Source organism: Barbus barbus (assembly GCF_936440315.1).
Source record: "Barbus barbus genome assembly, chromosome: 25".
Classification (NCBI taxonomy): Eukaryota; Metazoa; Chordata; class Actinopteri; order Cypriniformes; family Cyprinidae; genus Barbus; species Barbus barbus.
The window spans coordinates 15,755,086-15,773,967 of NC_136753.1; the positions used below are offsets into that span (position 1 = coordinate 15,755,086).

Here is an 18,882-nt window from a genome sequence, read left to right on the forward strand (position 1 = left end):
GCGTGAGCGTGCTCTCTCTCTTTCTCTCTCTCTCCCTCTCTCTCTCTCCCTCTCTCCATGCCTTCCTTGCGTTGGCATCTGTGTTTAATGTATGTATGTTTGTGTTTAGTTCAATGTTACATGTACCCCTGTAGTGTGGTTTAATAAACATCCATATGTATTAACGCTCGGTTGTCTGTGTCTGCAGCTCACAGAACGAGGTCACTTTAACGTTCCGGTTTTGTTACACGCTCTATGAGAGACGTGTTAAGAAGGAGATTATTCTCAGTGACCAGATAAATAATTTTCCTTAGAGTCAATAGACGAATGAAACTGTCCGTACTGCGGACGAACAAATCATTTTATTGTACTGTTAATGCTACAGTTCATTCCTGAAGATGAATATATAATTGATAACAACCCGTTATGATAAATTATGTTCATCTTACTTTGAGCTAATTTGCTACACCCACTTAAGAAACTTTTCTGCTTTTGTTTATTGACAAACACCATGAATCCATCTATGGGAACTGTAGATTTTCAAAGTCTTTTAATTCCAGTAACTTGAAATTAAACAAAGCTTGGAGATGCTGGGGATTGAACCCAGGACCTCATACATGCGCTCTACCACTGAGCTACATCCCCATACAGTGACAAGCTTTGGTACTTGTGTAGTTTTACAAACACTACAAATCCAGTTGTTGGAGCTCTACACTTGGGAAATAAAATTTGTCTGCTCAAATTTGCATGAAATGTATTAAACAAAGCTTGGAGATGCTGGGGATTGAACTCAAGACCTCATACATGCAAAGCATGTAATGCTCTGTTTCTGTAGTTTTATAAACACTATAAATACAGTTGTGGCAACTTAACAGTACAGAAGTGAACCTATGACCTCATACATACTATGCATGCGTTTTAACACTGAGCTACATCCTCATATTGTAAAATGCTTTGCTGCTTCTCTAGTTTTACAAATACTATAAATTCTGTTGTGGGAATGCTACAGGAAAGAAATGAAAGTGACAAGCTTTGATACTTCTGTAGTTCCTACCACTGAGCTACATCCCCACACAGCGATAAGCTTTGGTACTTGTGTAGTTTTACAAACACTACAAATCCAGTTGTTGGAGCTCTACACTTGGGAAATAAAATTTGTCTGCTCAAATTTGCATGAAATGTATTAAACAAAGCTTGGAGATGCTGGGGATTGAACTCAAGACCTCATACACGCTAAGCATGCACTCTAAAATTGAGATACATCTCCATTTAACCGTAGTCTTTTCTGCTTTTGTAGATTGACAAACACCATAAATCCAGCTGTGGGTAAAAAAAATAAAAAATAAATAAATGCCATGAACAAAGGCAGCCTTTGTATATGGCTTTTATAGACCTGACAAAGGCTTTTGACATGGTAGACTGCCATGCCCTGTGGAGTATACTATCAAGGTACGGCTGTCATGGCAAGTATATCAGAATACTGAGGCTTCTATATGATGGCATGGCAGTCACAGTGCTTAGCAATGGCGGCTCCAAGTCTGAACCTTTTACAGTGGAAACGGGTCAAACAGGGATGCGTCATTGCACCCACACTGTTTACCATTTTCATTGCAGCCATACTCCACCTCATTGGCGAAGAGCTGCCACAGGGGATTCCAACCATGTACAGAACTTATGGCAGAGTCCTGGGCACTATAGGAAAGGAGCTGTTGTCCTCCCCACTCTGCTGTATGGGGCTGAGTCATGGACCACCTACTGCAGGCATCTGAGAGCCATGGAACAATACCATCAAAGATCCTTAAGAAAGATTCTGAGGATCAGCTGGAAGGACAGACGCACTAACATCAGCATCTTGGAGGAAGCCAACATGAGCATCACCACTACTATATGATACTGATGATGACAAACACTACAAATCCAGTTGTGTTTCCAGCTAATGCAACCCCTATGTATTTGTTGTGTTCTTATAGTGTTTTAAAATAGTTTGAATGTATGCAGTACCTGCCTGGAAATGTAACAATGTTAAACAATTAATTAATTAATCTTAATTATAAAGAAAAAACAAACAAACAATAGAAGCCCAATAGAAACCATCACAGAAATTCCAATGGTTTCCATTAAAATGCCATTATGAACCATTAGCTTTTTCAAGTAAAACCATTACCAAATTCCTTTTTGTAGTGTGTTTTGGGCATTTTTCCAAGAGGATTTAACATCCCACCAATAGAATCCATCACATACCAGTTGACACCATTATAGTTTCCATTAAAACAAATACAATTCCCATTACAACCATTAAATCCATTACATTTTCTATTGTGTTTTGGGCAGGGTTCTATTGTTTTTTTCAGCAAGGGCACTGGTAGTGCTACTACATAGTAATTTTGGCAGAAACATTAATTACATACAATTAAATGATTGCCAATTAAACAAAAGTGGGTGATTAAAAACATTTAATACAAACAAGAAAAGGTTCATTCTGATCAAATATACACATCCAGCTATTTGTATCACGAAAAAAACGATAAAAAAAGGTCACACAAGCTTAAAAATTATTTTAATTAGCATTTTTGTAATATATGTATAAAATAAATAATTATTATATGTATTAAATAAATAATATTATGAGCATAACAATGTGAGTAAAAATGTATTTAATTAACATGTCCCAGTTTGTGCCCGTGTGCTCAACTTTTAGCGCTACAACCGAATATCAACTGGAAATGGCAATCGATACCAACACCTCTTGGAAAACTACACTTATAATCAGCAGATTCAGCACCTCACCTCAGGTTTGAGGAAAAAATACTGCTTTACTGTTTTTTGATAATACTAACTGATTAAAAAAAAAAAAACTTTACTCTCGGCTATTTATGCACTTATCGGTTTATGTTTTCGTGTTGTTGTCGCAGTGTGATGAAGCCTCGCCGATTCGTCTGGCGCAGCAGCACAGGATTCGCCGCTCGGACAGCAATCTGTCCTCTTCCTTTGTTTCCCCCTTGTCAGGTAGAAATTAGTTAAATTTTATCAGTAAATTTAATCCCTTTATCAAGAAGATGTCCTATAGGATTTTCCTCTTTTTTTTCAATCAAATAATTTAACGAATGTGCAGCTCATTGTAAAAAGGTTCCGCTAATAAAATAGTTCCATTCCAATGTAGTATAATAGGATAATAGGATTCATTTATAGGCTAAGGACAAGAGAACATTAAGTATAGTGTGCCTCCCAAGCACACATAAATAGTCTAATTAGGGCTGAATAATTGTAGTTAATATGTCTGCATGTTCTGAATGTCGCCGCGTGAACTGATTGACACGGTTTCACAGCGTTTTCTGCGTCTGCTTATCAATATATGAAGACAAAGAGTCAAAATAAATGTTTGTTTTCTTCAAATAAACTTGAAGAAAATATGACAGAAATATATTACTACTGTATAAGAAATGCATACTTTTTTATACAGCAGCATTATACAAAAAATTGCAACGTTTGGTTGTAAATAAATTTTCTTTTGATTACATTTGTTTTTAAAAAGACTAATTAAACTGTTAAAGGTTTCTTAAATCACAATGTATTTAATGAGGACCTAATTAAAAAGTAGCTACTCTGTGTGGTTTAATTGTAAACAAAGTTATGTTTACCATCATTTCTTTTTTTTTTTTTTTTTTTTTTTTTTTTTTTGGCCTGTCAGTAACACAGATAACACATGACAGTACGTATGTGTAGTTATGCTATCATCATTCACAGCCTTTTTTTTTTTTTTTTTTTTTATATTATTTTTTTTTTATTAATTAATTAATTAAATTTTATATACCCTTTTATTTAACCATACTATGACCGACAAGACCAGGGGACAGAGAAAACAAGAGAGAGAGAAAAAAAAAAAAAATAATAATAATAATAATAATAATAAAAAAATAATAATTATAATTATAATGATAATAATAAAAATAATAATAATAAAAAAAATAAAATAAAAAAAAAAACAGACAATTTGCTTCGATACCTGCTGACAAAAAGAGAAAACAACAGAAGACACAACAGAAGACACAACATCAGAGAAACTGCAGCAACAACCAACATCTGTATGAATCACAATAAATTCTAAATGTTAAATGTTATTGAGCAACACGCATAACTAATATTACAAAATAAGTTTTGAAGCAACAGCAGATCAGAACAATGTGTGTCTGTGAGCACCCGTTTTTACACCAATGTGAATGCTTGAGTGTACACCTGTGTGTGTGAGCGCGCTTGTGTTCATAAGGTTCCTCCATGTAAATGTTTAATAGTGTGTGTGTGGGGAACAACAGCCCCATCCCGCAAGGCATGAAGCAGGCATGGAAGAGTTTACCATCATTTCTAAGGTCTATCAAACAAATGGAAAACATTTCCTTCCCCGTTAATGGTAAATGAATATTTCGATAAATATCGATATGTATAACATGGCTGTAAATATTCAGGGAAATTAATATTTATATTTCTATAAATTTAACTGGAATATTTTCTAGCATATAGGTTGTTGAATTGTATATATCTCAAACAAGTAGCTCTCTAAACTATTTTATTCCTCGCTCACTAGACCCATGTCCTAGACAAAAACATTTTTCCATTGGCTTTTGGATTGCTGCAGAAAATAACCTCTGTGATCAAAGAAATGTTATGATTCGTACATGTTTTATACATTATTATAATCTTCACGAATTAACACTCTGAACAACTTCAGACATTTTGTAGTCGAAGTACAATCAGCAGAAGTAAAAAGCTAAAGGTTTTTTGCCTTCCTGTAATTTTTCTGTTGCGCAGGTACAGCTTTCTTGCTGGTCACACCAGAGGAGTTTCCAGCTAAGCTTGAGAATGCAGAATTTTTTGAGAGAATTGAGAAATTTGTGCAGGTCCTGGTCCATAGAAACAGTTTTCTTCTGCTTCAAGCCCCAGTTTATGGAAAAAGCGAGATTTTATCATCAGTGCAAAACAGGTGCATAATGAATTGAAAACTACAAATGTACAACCTTATTTTGAAAGCAAGCACCCCATACATACTTATATGACCAAAGGCTTCTAGGGATGGCATCTGGAGAACCACTCAGACTAAGATCTACTCAGACTAAGAATAAGATGCCTGTGTGGCCTAATTATATTAAAAAAAAACAATTAAAAACTAATGAACCACACCAGCAGTGAGGACTGTTTAATTTCAACATTATTTTAGTCTACCGACTAAATACAAGTATGTGATAAAATGGCTTAACTCTGATGTTTTATTTTTGCAACAGATTTCTTGGCTGTAACCTCAGCGTCATACCTGTGCACAGTACTGCTGATGTAGTGAATGGAATTCTGGTCATTGCTAAGGTAAGCTTTTTTATTCATTATTATAATTTTATAGAAATGTATTAATTTTATATTGAATGCTGTATCAAGGTTAATTATGGGCTTTTAATGTTTATGTTGCATATATAAGAAGTTTATTACTAGCATGGTGCATACAAAACTTTTATTGGCCTTTTTGTTTCAGGCCACAAGTAAACCCAATGTGGCCAATTTGAGAGATCAGATGTCTTTTGCTTGTACTCACATCATTGATCATTGCCAAGTTTGGGGGATGCTTCAAGAGATGCAGTTCTACTCTTTGTTCCCCCCAATTCATGTTCGTATTGCTTACTATACTTGTTTTGAACAGCAGATGTCAGTATTGTTTCATGGTAAGTTGTGTCAAAACTGTTTCTTGCCATTCATACTTTGTTGTTTAGCCTTAAAAACATTTACTTTCAAAATAGTTCATAAACTATTAAGAACAAAGTATAAACATAGTCAGAGGAAAAATGTCCACCTTTTATTTGTGCTGGAAAAGTCTTCAAAGTCACAATACACAATATTTTTTTTTTCTTTTTTCATTTTACACTATTGACACACTATTTCCTTGTTGTTGTTTTTTTTTTTGGATATTGTGCAGTTGCTTTGACACAATTTACATTGTTAAAAGCGCTATATAAATAAAGGTGACTTGACTTGACAATACAGAATAGTATTGAAAATATTGCTATTTAGCTCTCACATTGCTCTTTATCATTACAAATGTGTCATGCTACAGAGAAGGTAAATTAATAAATGCATTATTCAGTTCAGAAAGCAGCAATTGTCCCCATTTCATTTTTGACTGTCCTCAATGATTTCCTCTATACGGACCACAAGGCTTTCCATTAAGTCATATGTGACCAGGGCACACTGCAAGACCTGCAAATTATATTTTTAGTACAGTTTGAGTCATTTGTTTTATGACTCACTATTTTAAAACTGAATTCAGATAAGTAGAACTGATCATCTAACCTTGTCCTGTGCCTCACATGGCATGTTGCCAAGCGTCTCCGTTTTCACAATCAAGCTCTGAACTGATCTCTTCCCAGAGGCCTCCTTAAATTCTGTTGGGAAAAAACAATGTTACTACAAGTCAAAATCCATTTTCTTCACTGTATAATAATTACTATTTAACAGAGAAAGGATACAAAGCATGTATTACCTTTAGCCTTGATCTTTTTGTCCTCTTTAAGTCTTTTCAACTCTGTACCATAGTATGATTTTGACATGCTTAGACATCGTCGTAATAATTTTGTGTAACTGTCTGCAATGTGACACAGGTCTGTCCATATTCCAGTCTGAAAATAACAGAGTAGGTCTTATTAATAGAACATGATGAAAATACAAGTGTAATGTTATATATAGTTGTGTTTTGACAAAATGCTATAAAAATCTTACAGAAAATCTTCTTTCCTGTATCAATAAATACCGCAGAAGATTCAGAGACTCCATCACCCTTTAAAACATTGAATAAAATATGAATATGGAAAAAAACAAACAACACATACTTTTTTTAAATGATTATTATAGTCAAAATTGGTCCCAAGATATCTCTTTTGCCTAATACAGAGAGTTACGCAGAACAGGTGCATATTGTGGTAAAAGCTGACAGGTTTACCATTTGCATATCAGCAGGATGAAGGAAGGCCTAAGTAATTTATCAGGGGTAGATTATTCAGACGAGGTATGTCAATCACTCAGGTTTTAGTATCATTTTAGGAATGACACAGGATCTGCCTCAAAATATTGGACTGCTCACCATCTGTTCTTGTATCGTGGGATCATGGCAGTAAACCTGGACTACACTCATAAATAAATTATGGTTAGGGATGGATTGTATCTTGTTAGTAGGAGAACTAACATTTAAAATAGAGACAGCTGCCATATGTGGAGTCTGTACTTGGGTTACGATTCATGTCAATGATTTGTTGATATAAAAGTTGATTAGATCCATCAAGAAGCAATTCTGAGCATTTAGTAGCTTGTCAGGCGATTGTTTTCCTTTAAGGTCTTTGTAAATATACAGGTTTTCTTCACCTGTCCATCCCATGCAGCAAGTCGGTTTCATGGCCCTGTGGGAGAATGAGAGTATCTCTGAGCAGTGAGATGAGTGGAGTCCTCTCAAACCAGCTGTCTTCGTAGGCTGACTTTAATAGCAAAAGAGAAAAATATTTCTAACATCAGTGATTCAGTGGTGATCTAAATCCTGTCACTTGGACAAGCAGACAGATAAGCAATGTTTTGTGCACTACCTTTCTGCACCGTTCCACTTGATTCTTTATGTTTTTGATGATGATACTTTCTACACCTGCATGATGGCTAGTCTTCATAATGCGTCTTAGAGCATTCAACAAAGGAGGAATAAGCAATTAACACACAGACGAAAAAGTGCAATATTCGAACACCAGAATATTGCATTCACATATTGATAGCAGTTTTAATTAAATATATAACTTTCTAGATACCGTACCTGAAAAATGTGTGCTTCGCTTCACCATTAAGCTTCTCTATAAAGAGCTGGAACACCACAAGGCTTTTTCCTCTCTGAATGAAAAAGGGCAAATGACTGCAAACAGATCAGATTTACTTGTAAAAGCAAGTTGTGTCTCATTTGATACTTACCAAATGCTGGATAGGACAGTCAATCATAATTGTAATTAAGTTCTGTGAACAAATAACAAAAGTTATCTTGTAAATTTATACTGTTGTCAAAATAGTAAACATTTTTGTTTTTACCAAGGATGCACCAATTATTAAAATTCTGGGAATCATTCTACCAATAAGTAAAAAAATATATATCTAATATTGACTGATTACTGATATGGAACCAATATATTGTGCGTCCTTAGATTTTACCACCGAGACGTTATGTACATAGTATTGCTGCATACCTTTGGAACCTCATGAAACGGTTTGAGCTCTAAGAGCGCCACTGGGAGACTGCAGTCTGTTACTTTTTCCAAACTTTTCACATGTAAGTCCTAAAAAATGCAAGAAGATATTTTCTAGCAAACAACTATTCATTATTGAAAATTCAAGCATGAACATAATTTTCTGTTCTTGTAATGACTGTAATAATAAATGTTTTGATGGAAGTTTACTCTACCAGTCCTTTCAATATCCATGATTCATCCTTTCTGTATAGTGATAAAAAAGCAGGAAGGAAAGTCAGACTAAATACATGGAACACCATTTTGTTATTCATATTTATTTATTTTTAACTAATAAAAATTGCGTTGTTTACACACCTACTTAAAAGAAGATTGATGTATTCCATATTACACTGCAGGACGAAAACAGGGCTGAAATATTAAATTAAACGTTTTTGTTAGAGAGCAAGTACATTAAAGGTGTAGCTGTCACGAATCCTGGCCATGAACCTCCATTTGTTCACCACCAGAGGTCCCCCGCTCACCACATGGACTTTCACACTACACAGCACATTGGACTCCATTTCCCATCATCCATTGCACTGACAACACACACACACACACAGCTGATTACACTAATCACACTCACAGCTGAGAACTATCACTCAATCACACACGCTTTATAAGCCTTGGACTTCTTCTCTGTCACTGCCGAGTATTGTTTAGCATTTGTCACAGTCTCTGTCGATAGCTACTCTTCCAAGCCATTCCTAGTCTTGCCTAGCCTGTAATTCCTGTGTTTTGATTTCTGCCCACGTCTCCTGGATTAACCCCTTTGCCTTGCCGTTTGGACTCTGTTTGCCCCTCGTTTGGATCTTTGCTTGTGTACCTGGATTATCTCTCTGCCTCGCCCTATTGGATGTTGTTCACCAATCGTCGACCCACGCTTGCCCTAGGATTACTCTGTGTCTTGCCCATGCCATACCTGTCTGCCGTCGTTTGACCCTGTCTGTGAACTGACTATGTTTATAAATAAAAGTTTGCATATGGATCCGCACGTCTCACGTCTTGTTCGCCCCTTAACAGAATACTCGGCCGCAAAAGGATCCAGCAGCTGTTCAAATGGGCACTGGCCAGGTAGGGACACAGCAAGACTGCTGTTAGCTCTCAAGCAGGGCAATCGATCACTCGAGGCCTATATTCAAGAGTATTTAGATGTCGCCTACTATACTGATCTGCCTGACTGTGTGCTCATAGACTTTTTTTTGTGAGGGCATTAACCAGCCGCTCAAATCACTATTAACCCTTGAGGGTCCGCGTTCATCACTCGCTCAGTTTATGAACTATGCTTTATTGACTATTGGTTCAGCGTTCACTGTGGGTGTCACGGAGGAACGTGACACGGCACTCACTCGTGTAATGGCGGCCGCACCAGAGCACGCTCACAAAATGGCGGACACAACAGCATCCCGTTCAATCACCGCTGATGTTAAAGAGCCAAGTCAAGTCACAGCTGCTGTTAATGAGCCAAGTCAAGTCACGGCTGCTGTTAATGAGCCAAGTCAAGTCACAGCTGCTGTTAATGAGCCAAGTCAAGTCACGGCTGCTGTTAATGAGCCAAGTCAAGTCACGGCTGCTGTTAATGAGCCAAGTCAAGTCACGGCTGCTGTTAATGAGCCAAGTCAAGTCACGGCTGATGTTAAAGAGCCAAGCCAAGCCACAGTTGATCATCACAAGCCAAATCATGTCTCAGCCGGTCATCCAGAGTCACCCCACGTCTCAGCTGGTCATCCAGAGTCACCCCACGTCTCAGCTGGTCATCCAGAGTCACCCCACGTCTCAGCCGGTCATCCAGAGTCACCCCACGTCTCTGCCAGAGTCTCTTCACGTCACTGCTATGGAGGCCGTTTATGAATCCTCGTCCTGTCCTGTCACGGCTATGAAAGCCGTCAGTGAATCCTCGTCCTGCCCTGTCACGCCTATGGAAGCCGTCAGTGAATCCTCGTCCTGTCACGGCTATGGAGGCCGTCAGTGAATCCTCGTCCTGCCCTGTCACGGCTATGGAAGCCGTCAGTGAATCCTCGTCCTGCCCTGTCACGGCTATGGAGGCCGTTTATGAATCCTCGTTCTGCCCTGTCACGGCTATGGAGGCCGTCAGTGAATCCTCGTCCTGCCCTGTCACGGCTATGGAAGCCGTCAGTGAATCCTCGTCCTGCCCTGTCACGGCTATGGAGGCCGTTTATGAATCCTCGTTCTGCCCTGTCACGGCTATGGAGGCCGTCTGTGAGCTCTCGTCCTGTCCAACCACTCTCAAGGAGGCCAATACTGAGTTGGTTACCCTGTCTATCACAACCCAGAAAACCTCCATTGAACCCTTAAACCCGCCTGTTATGAGACCAGAGACTATGAATGCACCCCATGACTGTCATGTCAACTCTGTCACTGCCATAGAGACTAGTTATGAACTATCATTCTGTCCAGTTTCAGTCAGTGAGCCCACTGATGAATTTGTGTTCCCTGCCATGGTCCTTGAGACCGTGAATGCTCTGCCTGTGTTGTCTGTTTCTTGTGTCTTAGTTTTCCCTAGGTTACAATCTCTGCCGTGGTGCTCTCTTGCCCGGTCTGCTCCGCCGTTGAGGACGGCTGTCTCGCTCTGGTGGTCTTCTGCTCCGCCGTGGCAGTCTGCTGCCTAGGTCTGGTGGTCTTCTGCTCCGCCGTGGCGGTCTGCTGCCCAGGTCTGGTGGTCATCTGCTCCGCCCTGGTGGACTCCTGCTCAGAAGACCTGAGGTCTTCTGCTCAGGTCTGGTGGTCTTCAGCTCCGCCGTGGAGGTCTCCCGCCCTGTCTCCTCTGCACTGGTGGGCTCCAGTCCCATCTGCTCCGCCCTGGTGGGCTCCTTTGCCATCTGCCCCGCCCTGGTGGGCCTCTGCTCTGTCGGCCCTGTCCTGGCCTCTGGCTCCGCCCTGGTTTCCTGCCCTGCCGGCTCTGCCTCTATCCCCGGCCACTCCACTTCCGCGGGGACCTGGCCCTCCATTCCTCCCCCTGTTCCGCCTCCGCTCCACCGCCCTCCTTGATTGTATAGAAGCGTCTGGAAGCCGCTCCTTGGGGGGGGGGGGGCTATGTCACGAATGCTGGCCATGAACCTCCATTTGTTCACCACCAGAGGTCACCCGCTCACCACATGGACTTTCACACTACACAGCACATTTCCCATCATCCATTGCACTGATGACACACACAGCTGATTACACTAATCGCACTCACAGCTGAGAACTATCACTCAATCACACACGCTTTATAAGCCTTGGACTTCCTCTCTGTCACTGCCGAGTATTGTTTAGCATTTGTCTCTGTCGATAGCTACTCTACCAAGCCATTCCTAGTCTTGCCTAGCCTGTTTTCCTGTGTTTTGATTCCTGCCCACGTCTCCTGGATTAACCCTTTTGCCTTGCCGTTTGGACTCTATTTGCCCCTCGTTTGGATCTTTGCTTGTGTACCTGGATTATCTCTCTGCCTCGCCCTATTGGATATTGTTCACTGATCGTCGACCCACGCTTGCCCTAGGAATACTCTGTCTTGCCCATGCCATACCTGTCTGCCGTCGTTTGACCCTGTCTGTGAACTGACTGTTTATAAATAAAAGTTTGCATATGGATCCGCACGTCCCACGTCTTGTTCGCCCCGTAACAGTAGCGATCACATAAACTGCTTTCATATAGACATTTTGTACCACAAATTGAAAAAAAATTATGGAAGTCTCAATTCTTTTGGTGCCAAATATCAGAATGTTTTTGCGCACTAAACAAGATTTTCAACTCTGCAAGTGAAGGGTATTTTAACCCCTTTTAAAAGCCCAAGAGATCTGTGGCCTTAACAGTTCACACTGTCTTCGAGTCTGGTAAACACATGGTGAGATGAGGGGAAAAACACACATTTTTGAGGTCTAACTGCTACTTACCTAAAAACAGCAGGAAACACTTCTATGGCAATATGCTGGACAAAGAGCAAGTAAGCCATGCAAGCTCTTGATTCATTCAGATAAAAAGCATCTTTGTTTGAAATTGAGTCGTCTTTTCCTCTCAAAGGATGGTAGAACAGGATTTTTGGCAGAGATTGTTGGATCACATCTAGGATTGCCTAGTATTAGAAGGACAGAAGGACTCAGATGTCAGGTGATCCTTTTCTTATAAAAGTACCGTGCCTAAGCCTAATAGTAACAACAAACTAAATGATAACATTACCATTATTTCTGTGGCAAAATTCCACAAGGGGGAAATTTCTGTCATGTTCGCCTCTCTGTCCAGTTGAACTTGGAGGAGAGGTTCCCTTAGACTCATCATGCAACTGAGTAATTACAGAAAGAAAGGAAAATATGAAGCATTAGGTAAAATACTGGTTAAGACCACATGCATATAATCAACAAAGAGTTACATATTTCTCAACATTGTCACTTAAATGACTGCCAATTTGTAAAATTGTTAACTGACATCAGACTCTGACCATCAGTTATTTTTTTTACCTAAGACAACCTATCATATCTTCATTGATGGTTTCTAAGAACTGTTTCTCTTGCTTAGAACAAAACAGAACATTGTCTAAATCCCATTATTATTATTACTGTTATTAATATGTAGATGTTTTAAGAGTTTTTCAGACTTGCGACAACCATTCATATTTTCATTAATACTTTTTGAGAATTGATTGCTTTTGTTTTGAACAAAATAACCAACATTTAAATTGCTTAATAGAACAACACTGACCAATATATATCTTAATAGCCTTTGAATGTTTAGACGTGCCTGAGTCACTGCAGCACTGTATAATCTAATACTATACTAACACTATAACTACAATATAGTTAGATCTAAATCTGGAAGATCGCTCATATCATTATATCCCCCAGACCTAAAACTTGCTCTGTGATAAAGCCCTATGACATTATAGACATAGTGTGACTTTAAAACTGTTTGAAACAATGTGTATTGTAAAAGTATGATACAAATAAATTTGACTTGACTTAACACAGTTGGGTCAATGCCTCATTGACTGCATTAGTAAGAACAGGTTTAAAACATACAACTTTAGAAGAGCAGCTCTTAGTTTGGTAGCCAGTGAGTTTGTGTCTTGATTCTTGGCTTCCTGCACAAAGGGTTGTACAAAGGTCAGTACTGCAGTGCAGCATCGGCAGAGCCCGTACACATCTTCCTGTTCCTGTTTGTGTGTGTAAGGTACAGGCAGCTTTGAAATCTGTTTCCGCAGAGAATCAAGGGCCAAAGCCAATCCATCGGCCTTCGACTCACTCATTCTCAACAGCACTGGGTAGAGAACAAACAGAAAATGTGTTATTACTTGCAGTGGCAGTAGAGGGAGCTCTGTTTATTTTTGGCTTTTGTTTTTGAGTTGAAACACTCTTTTATACTGGTTTGCAGGATGCATCAGGATTATGGCTTTAGCTGTTTAGAGTTTTTTTTCTTCAGCAGCTGTTCAGTTACCTGACTGAATAAGAGGCATAAGGGCAGTGATAGTGTCTGCAATGGCGTTTGGATCAGTGTCCTCCACTTGCTGAAGTAAAATATCAAGGAGTTCTTCCACACTGCATATCTGCAATAAAACTGTATTGTCATCATCGCACAGTAGTATTTAATATCATATTTTAATAAGCACAATCTTACCTGTACAAGTTGATTGAGGATAGCCTGACAGTTGGCAGGGCTCCGGTCCTTTCTTAGCACTTCTTTCACCAGTGCAGGCAGTAGACCACTGCCTATAGACCTCACTATGTGCTGAGAAGACATTTATATATTTACTTTTTTTTTTTATTTTTTTTTTTTTACATTTAATGGTACATTTGACATTTTTACTGTACTGTGCATATTTATAAAAGTGTATAGTAAATCCATTATTTAATACATGTTGGCCTACTTTCTTTTTTTTTTTTAATGTAGACCTGTCTTCTGCACATGCTTAAAATTAAATAGTTCACAGTCATCATCATAACAATTTAGCATTTGATGGATACTGGCTGTGTATTTTGAAATCAGTTATTTGAAAGTTTAGTGTGTATTTGGTGCATTTAAGCTCTCCTTTAAAACACTCTATGGCATGTTCCTTAGTGTGTGCTACATGTGTGGAGTAGTGTAAGAAATTGGTAAATCAACAGCACTTAATGAAGTGCTGCTCCTAAAAGGGCTTCCAGTGGAGCAAGAAATCTGACTGGTTCTCCGCTGAACTGCATTCCCACACCCAAGGGTCAAAGGGGCCAATCAGTTAGGCAGAATGACAAAGTGGTGGTTTAGCAGAGGTACAGCCCACCAAATTCTCCCATTCCCAGTGGATCGATGTCACAAATATGAGCCTGGGATGGGATATGACCCTGGATGTTGCTGTCTCTCAGAAACCAGAAAAGCACTATAAAATCGAATTAACCTTACTTAACCTTAAAAATATGCATACAAACTGGTTGCCTTAAATTTAAGTTAAAAACAGTTCTTAGTTTCAACAACTAATTCGTTTTAAGTTAAATATACTAGGTTTACACCAAACAACTCATTAATTTAAGTTGAGCTAACTAATGTAACATTTATTGCAACTTGGCATTTTTCAGTTGTATTTACTTGAACAGCAATCTAATTTATTTGTTAAAATAATGCAAACTGATTGTCTTGAAATTTTACCAACTGTTTTACCAAGTGTTGCTGTAATAATTTAAGTGCTTCACCTATCCAGCAATAGCACTCGTGCATGTGCTAACATAATCATCAGAGCGACTACCACTGCATCAACAGCTGCAGTTACGGGTATTTAAATAAAGCATTATATAGTTTTTACATTGTTAGACCCATCTTTGACCTAACCTGCAGGCTCTACTCTTCAGCACAATGGTAACTTCCCCAAAAATGCAGACATAAGACATTGTTTTTGTTGTTTTTTAAAACCAAAAATGGGTAAACATTAAAAGATCTCCCCCATCATAATCTTGTGCAAAAGCACATACAACCCCAATTCCAAAAAAGCTGATATTTTGTCAAATGTAGCAAAATCAAGAATCTGTGATTTGTTAATTACATTTTCCTTTGATTTAATTGACCAAAGTACAAAGAACAATTTCCAATGTTTTCACTGACCAGCTTAAATGTATTTTGTAAATATAAACAAATTTTGATGTTGATGGCTGCAACACACTTCAAAAAAAGTTAGGACAGAGGCGAAATAAAAGTGAAAAGGTTATAGAATATCCAAGTTCAACTGTTTTGAAACAGTCCAAAATAAACAGGTGAACTGGTAATAGGTGAGGGTATCATGTTGGTGTATAAAAGGAGCATTTCAGTCTTTGCCAGCAAAGCCACTCTGTGCCAAATTTCATGAGGTAAGTGTCAAACAAATCCAAAATGACATTTCTCAAAGCAAAATCGCAAAGAAATTAGGTCTTTACCAATTACCATACATTATATTGTAAAAGATTCGGGGAATCCAGAGAAATAATAATAATTAATTACATTTATATAGCGCTTTTCTGCTTTTCTAAGCACTCAAAGCGCTCTACATTGTGAGGGGTGGTGTCTCCTCGTCCACCACCAGTGTGCAGCATCCACCTGGAGGATGCGACGGCAGCCATAGTGTGCCAGAACGCCCACCACACACCAGCTTACTGGTGGAGAGGAGACAGAGTGATGAAGCCAATCAGTGTAAGGGGATGATTAGGAGGCCATGATGGTCAGAGACCAATGGGGAAATTTGGCCAGGATGCCGAGGTCACACCTCTACTCTTTTCGAAAGACATCCTGGGATTTTTAATGACCACAGAGAGTCAGGACCTCGGTTTAACGTCTCATCCGAAAGACGGTGCTTTTTGACAGTATAGTGTCCCCGTCACTATACTGGGGCGTTAGGACCCACACAGACCGCAGGGTGAGCACCCCCTGCTGGCCTCACTAACACCTCATCCAACAGCAACCTAGTTTTCCCAGGAGGTCTCCCATCCAAGTACTGACCAGGCTCAACCCTGCTTAGCTTCAGTGGGCAACCGGTCTTGGGCTGCAGGGTGATATGGCTGTCAACATATCTCAAATCTCAATACATGTAGGGCAAAGCAGGAATCCTCAGGTAAATGTGTTTGACCTTTGAGCCCTCCGATGGCTTTGCATAAGAAACCATCATGCTGCAGTGTTAAATATAGCTACATTTCCTCAGAAGCACTTCAGAAAAACCCTGTCATTTACCACAGTCTGCCGCTGCATCAAGAAATGCAACTTGAATATCTGTTACTCTAGGAGAAAGCTATACATTCATGCAGTGATGCCGCCGAGTTCTCTGGGCCAGAGCTCATCTCAGATAGTCAAATAGACAGTGGAAATGTGTGCTGTGGTCAAACGAGTCCATGTTTCAGCTTGTTCTTGGGAAAAATGGACATTAAATTCTCAGTCCCAAAGACCAAAGGGACTATCCAGACTTTCACCAGCAACAGATGCAAAACGTCCGTCATGGTATGGGGGTGCATCAGTGCAAATGGCATGGGTGACTGGAATATGTGCAATGGTACCATAGGCATGAAGGCATGGGATTGTACAGAAACAAATACTGCCATCAAGATGATGTCTTTCATGGGAAGTCCATGGTTATTAGATCAAGACAATTCCAGGTCTTATTCTGCATGTGCTACAACAGTGTGGTTTTGTAGATACATGTGGATGTGACTGACTGGCCATCAGATCTGTCTCCTATTGAAAATGTATGGCCCATCATGAAAAGGAAAATCAGACAGTAACAACTACGGACTGATGAGCAGCTTTAAGTCTTGTATCAGATATAAGATGGGCAAAAAGTTTGCATGTGAAACTTTAACAAGTATCCTCAATTCCCAAACAATGAAACATTGTAATAAATAGGAAGGTTGTTGTGACACATTGTTAAACATGCCTCTTTCCCAACTTTTTTGGAGTGTGTTGCAGCCATCAAAATCAAAATTTGTTCATATTTACAAAATACATTTACATTGGTCAGTGAAAACTTTGAAAAAATGTATTTGTACTTTTGTCAATTAAATAAAAATTAAAGAGAATGATCAAATCACAATGTCACAAATTTTTTGGAATTGGGGTTGTAAAATAACTTCAAAAATTTCAAATCCCTTAGGAATCTCTTAATTCCTAAGTCTGAAGCAAAGCATGCTGGGAACTAGAAACTGTCTTGACATAATGGTACTCAAACAAATCAATTATCAATATATCTTAATTACGGTTTTCTGAGTAACAAAGGCATAGTACACACATAGCACAGATTACAACATTTTTACATTTAAGATTAATAAATTGTTGTACATTAAGTAAAGTCAAATAAAATTTTTTAATTAGGATGTTTGTTAAGTTTTACAGTGAGGTACCTTCTTTGCAGTGGGATGTTATATGTACAACATGTCATATGACTTCATAAAATGTCCTTAAAGCTTTAAAAGTAAGCTTTAAAAATAATTTTGCGATAATTTCCAATACAATAAGATCTAACACGTTTTTAAAGCATGTCAATGATTCCAGATTTACCTGATTGGCCTCCTCTTTTATGAAGTCCAGGAGTTGAGTGTAATCACCTTGGGCAATGCATGTATGACCAGCATTCAGAAAGAGCTCATGGTCCTCTGGTTTAAAGTCTTCAGTTGTTCTCTGAAAATGTCATTGTCAAATATTTTATTCACAAAAAAGAAAGAAAATGATCATACTGTAAATCTTGTACAATGTACAAACTATTCATAACATGTTACCTTGTTGTTATGCCTTTTACAGTCATTATCATGCATAATAAATTACACATATATGTATGCTTAGCTTGATGTACGTGCAAACACAAAGTTAATAACAAATACATATTGTACAAATTGCAAAAAACAAATTGCAACCAAACATGATGCTTAATTTTAGGTTTTCTTACCCATCTTTGAACCACGTCCTCTAGTTGATTCACTGCCATTTTCAGAGCTGGTCCTTTCAAAAACAATCCATACAACTGACAATTCAAGGTCAGGATTATAACCGAGACTTTTCTGCTCAGGACCTGAATGACATCTGCAATAAAATTTCAGCACAAAAGAATAGAGCAGCTAGGTTTATAACACAGGTCAGGGTGTTTGAAAAGAATCGAGCAGGAGGCAATCTGACAGGGGACCCTTGTAAACCTCTTAGTAAGCATTGCAGCTGAGTGTCTGCTAATAGGATTAAGACAGAGCAATCTGAAATAGATGGGACAAGACAGAACTCTCTCGAATGCCCTGGAAATCAGTCATGGGTGTTTTTATTATCATTTACAGTCAATTAATATTTACTCAGTCAAACTCAGTTTGTTCAACTGACTTTTAGAGGCACAATCTAAGTAGAATTAATTAAACAATACGCTGTCACTAGATGTGACTGATCGGTTGAATCATACAGAAGACCACACTGACTCACAATAACCCTCTCAAATGAGTCCTGGCTTTATTTAAACATGTCATGCCATGGAAATACTGAAAGCGCATCAGAAATTGCTTAGTAATCTTTGGCAAGCATGTGTGTACTGTCCCTTAGTTAAATCCCTATTAAGTCCAGTATTGCTCCAGTGGACATGTAATCTGATATGAGCCATGTCTTTGACTTCCTACATGGATAACTATTGTAGACCCTGATTTCAGGTGAATGGAGACAAACCAGGTTT

At 38.7% G+C, this 18,882-nt stretch overlaps 1 protein-coding gene across 1 annotated transcript; it reads right to left on the reverse strand.

Moving 5' to 3' along the window:
• Positions 1–5,797: 5,797 nt before the first annotated feature.
• On the reverse strand, positions 5,798–18,368 carry LOC306844876 (glomulin-like). Its single transcript, XM_079377296.1, has 18 exons — positions 18,124–18,368; positions 17,739–17,858; positions 13,875–13,985; positions 13,695–13,803; positions 13,280–13,517; positions 12,444–12,546; positions 12,161–12,339; positions 8,583–8,636; positions 8,441–8,471; positions 8,226–8,315; positions 7,957–7,998; positions 7,805–7,878; positions 7,587–7,671; positions 7,372–7,481; positions 6,733–6,790; positions 6,497–6,632; positions 6,307–6,398; positions 5,798–6,213 (listed from the first exon to the last, which is right to left on the reverse strand). The coding sequence occupies exons 1-18, from the start codon at positions 18,160–18,162 to the stop codon at positions 6,127–6,129; spliced, it is 1,758 nt and encodes a 585-aa protein (XP_079233422.1). The 5' UTR covers positions 18,163–18,368; the 3' UTR covers positions 5,798–6,126.
• Between the last annotated feature and the right edge of the window lie 514 nt (positions 18,369–18,882).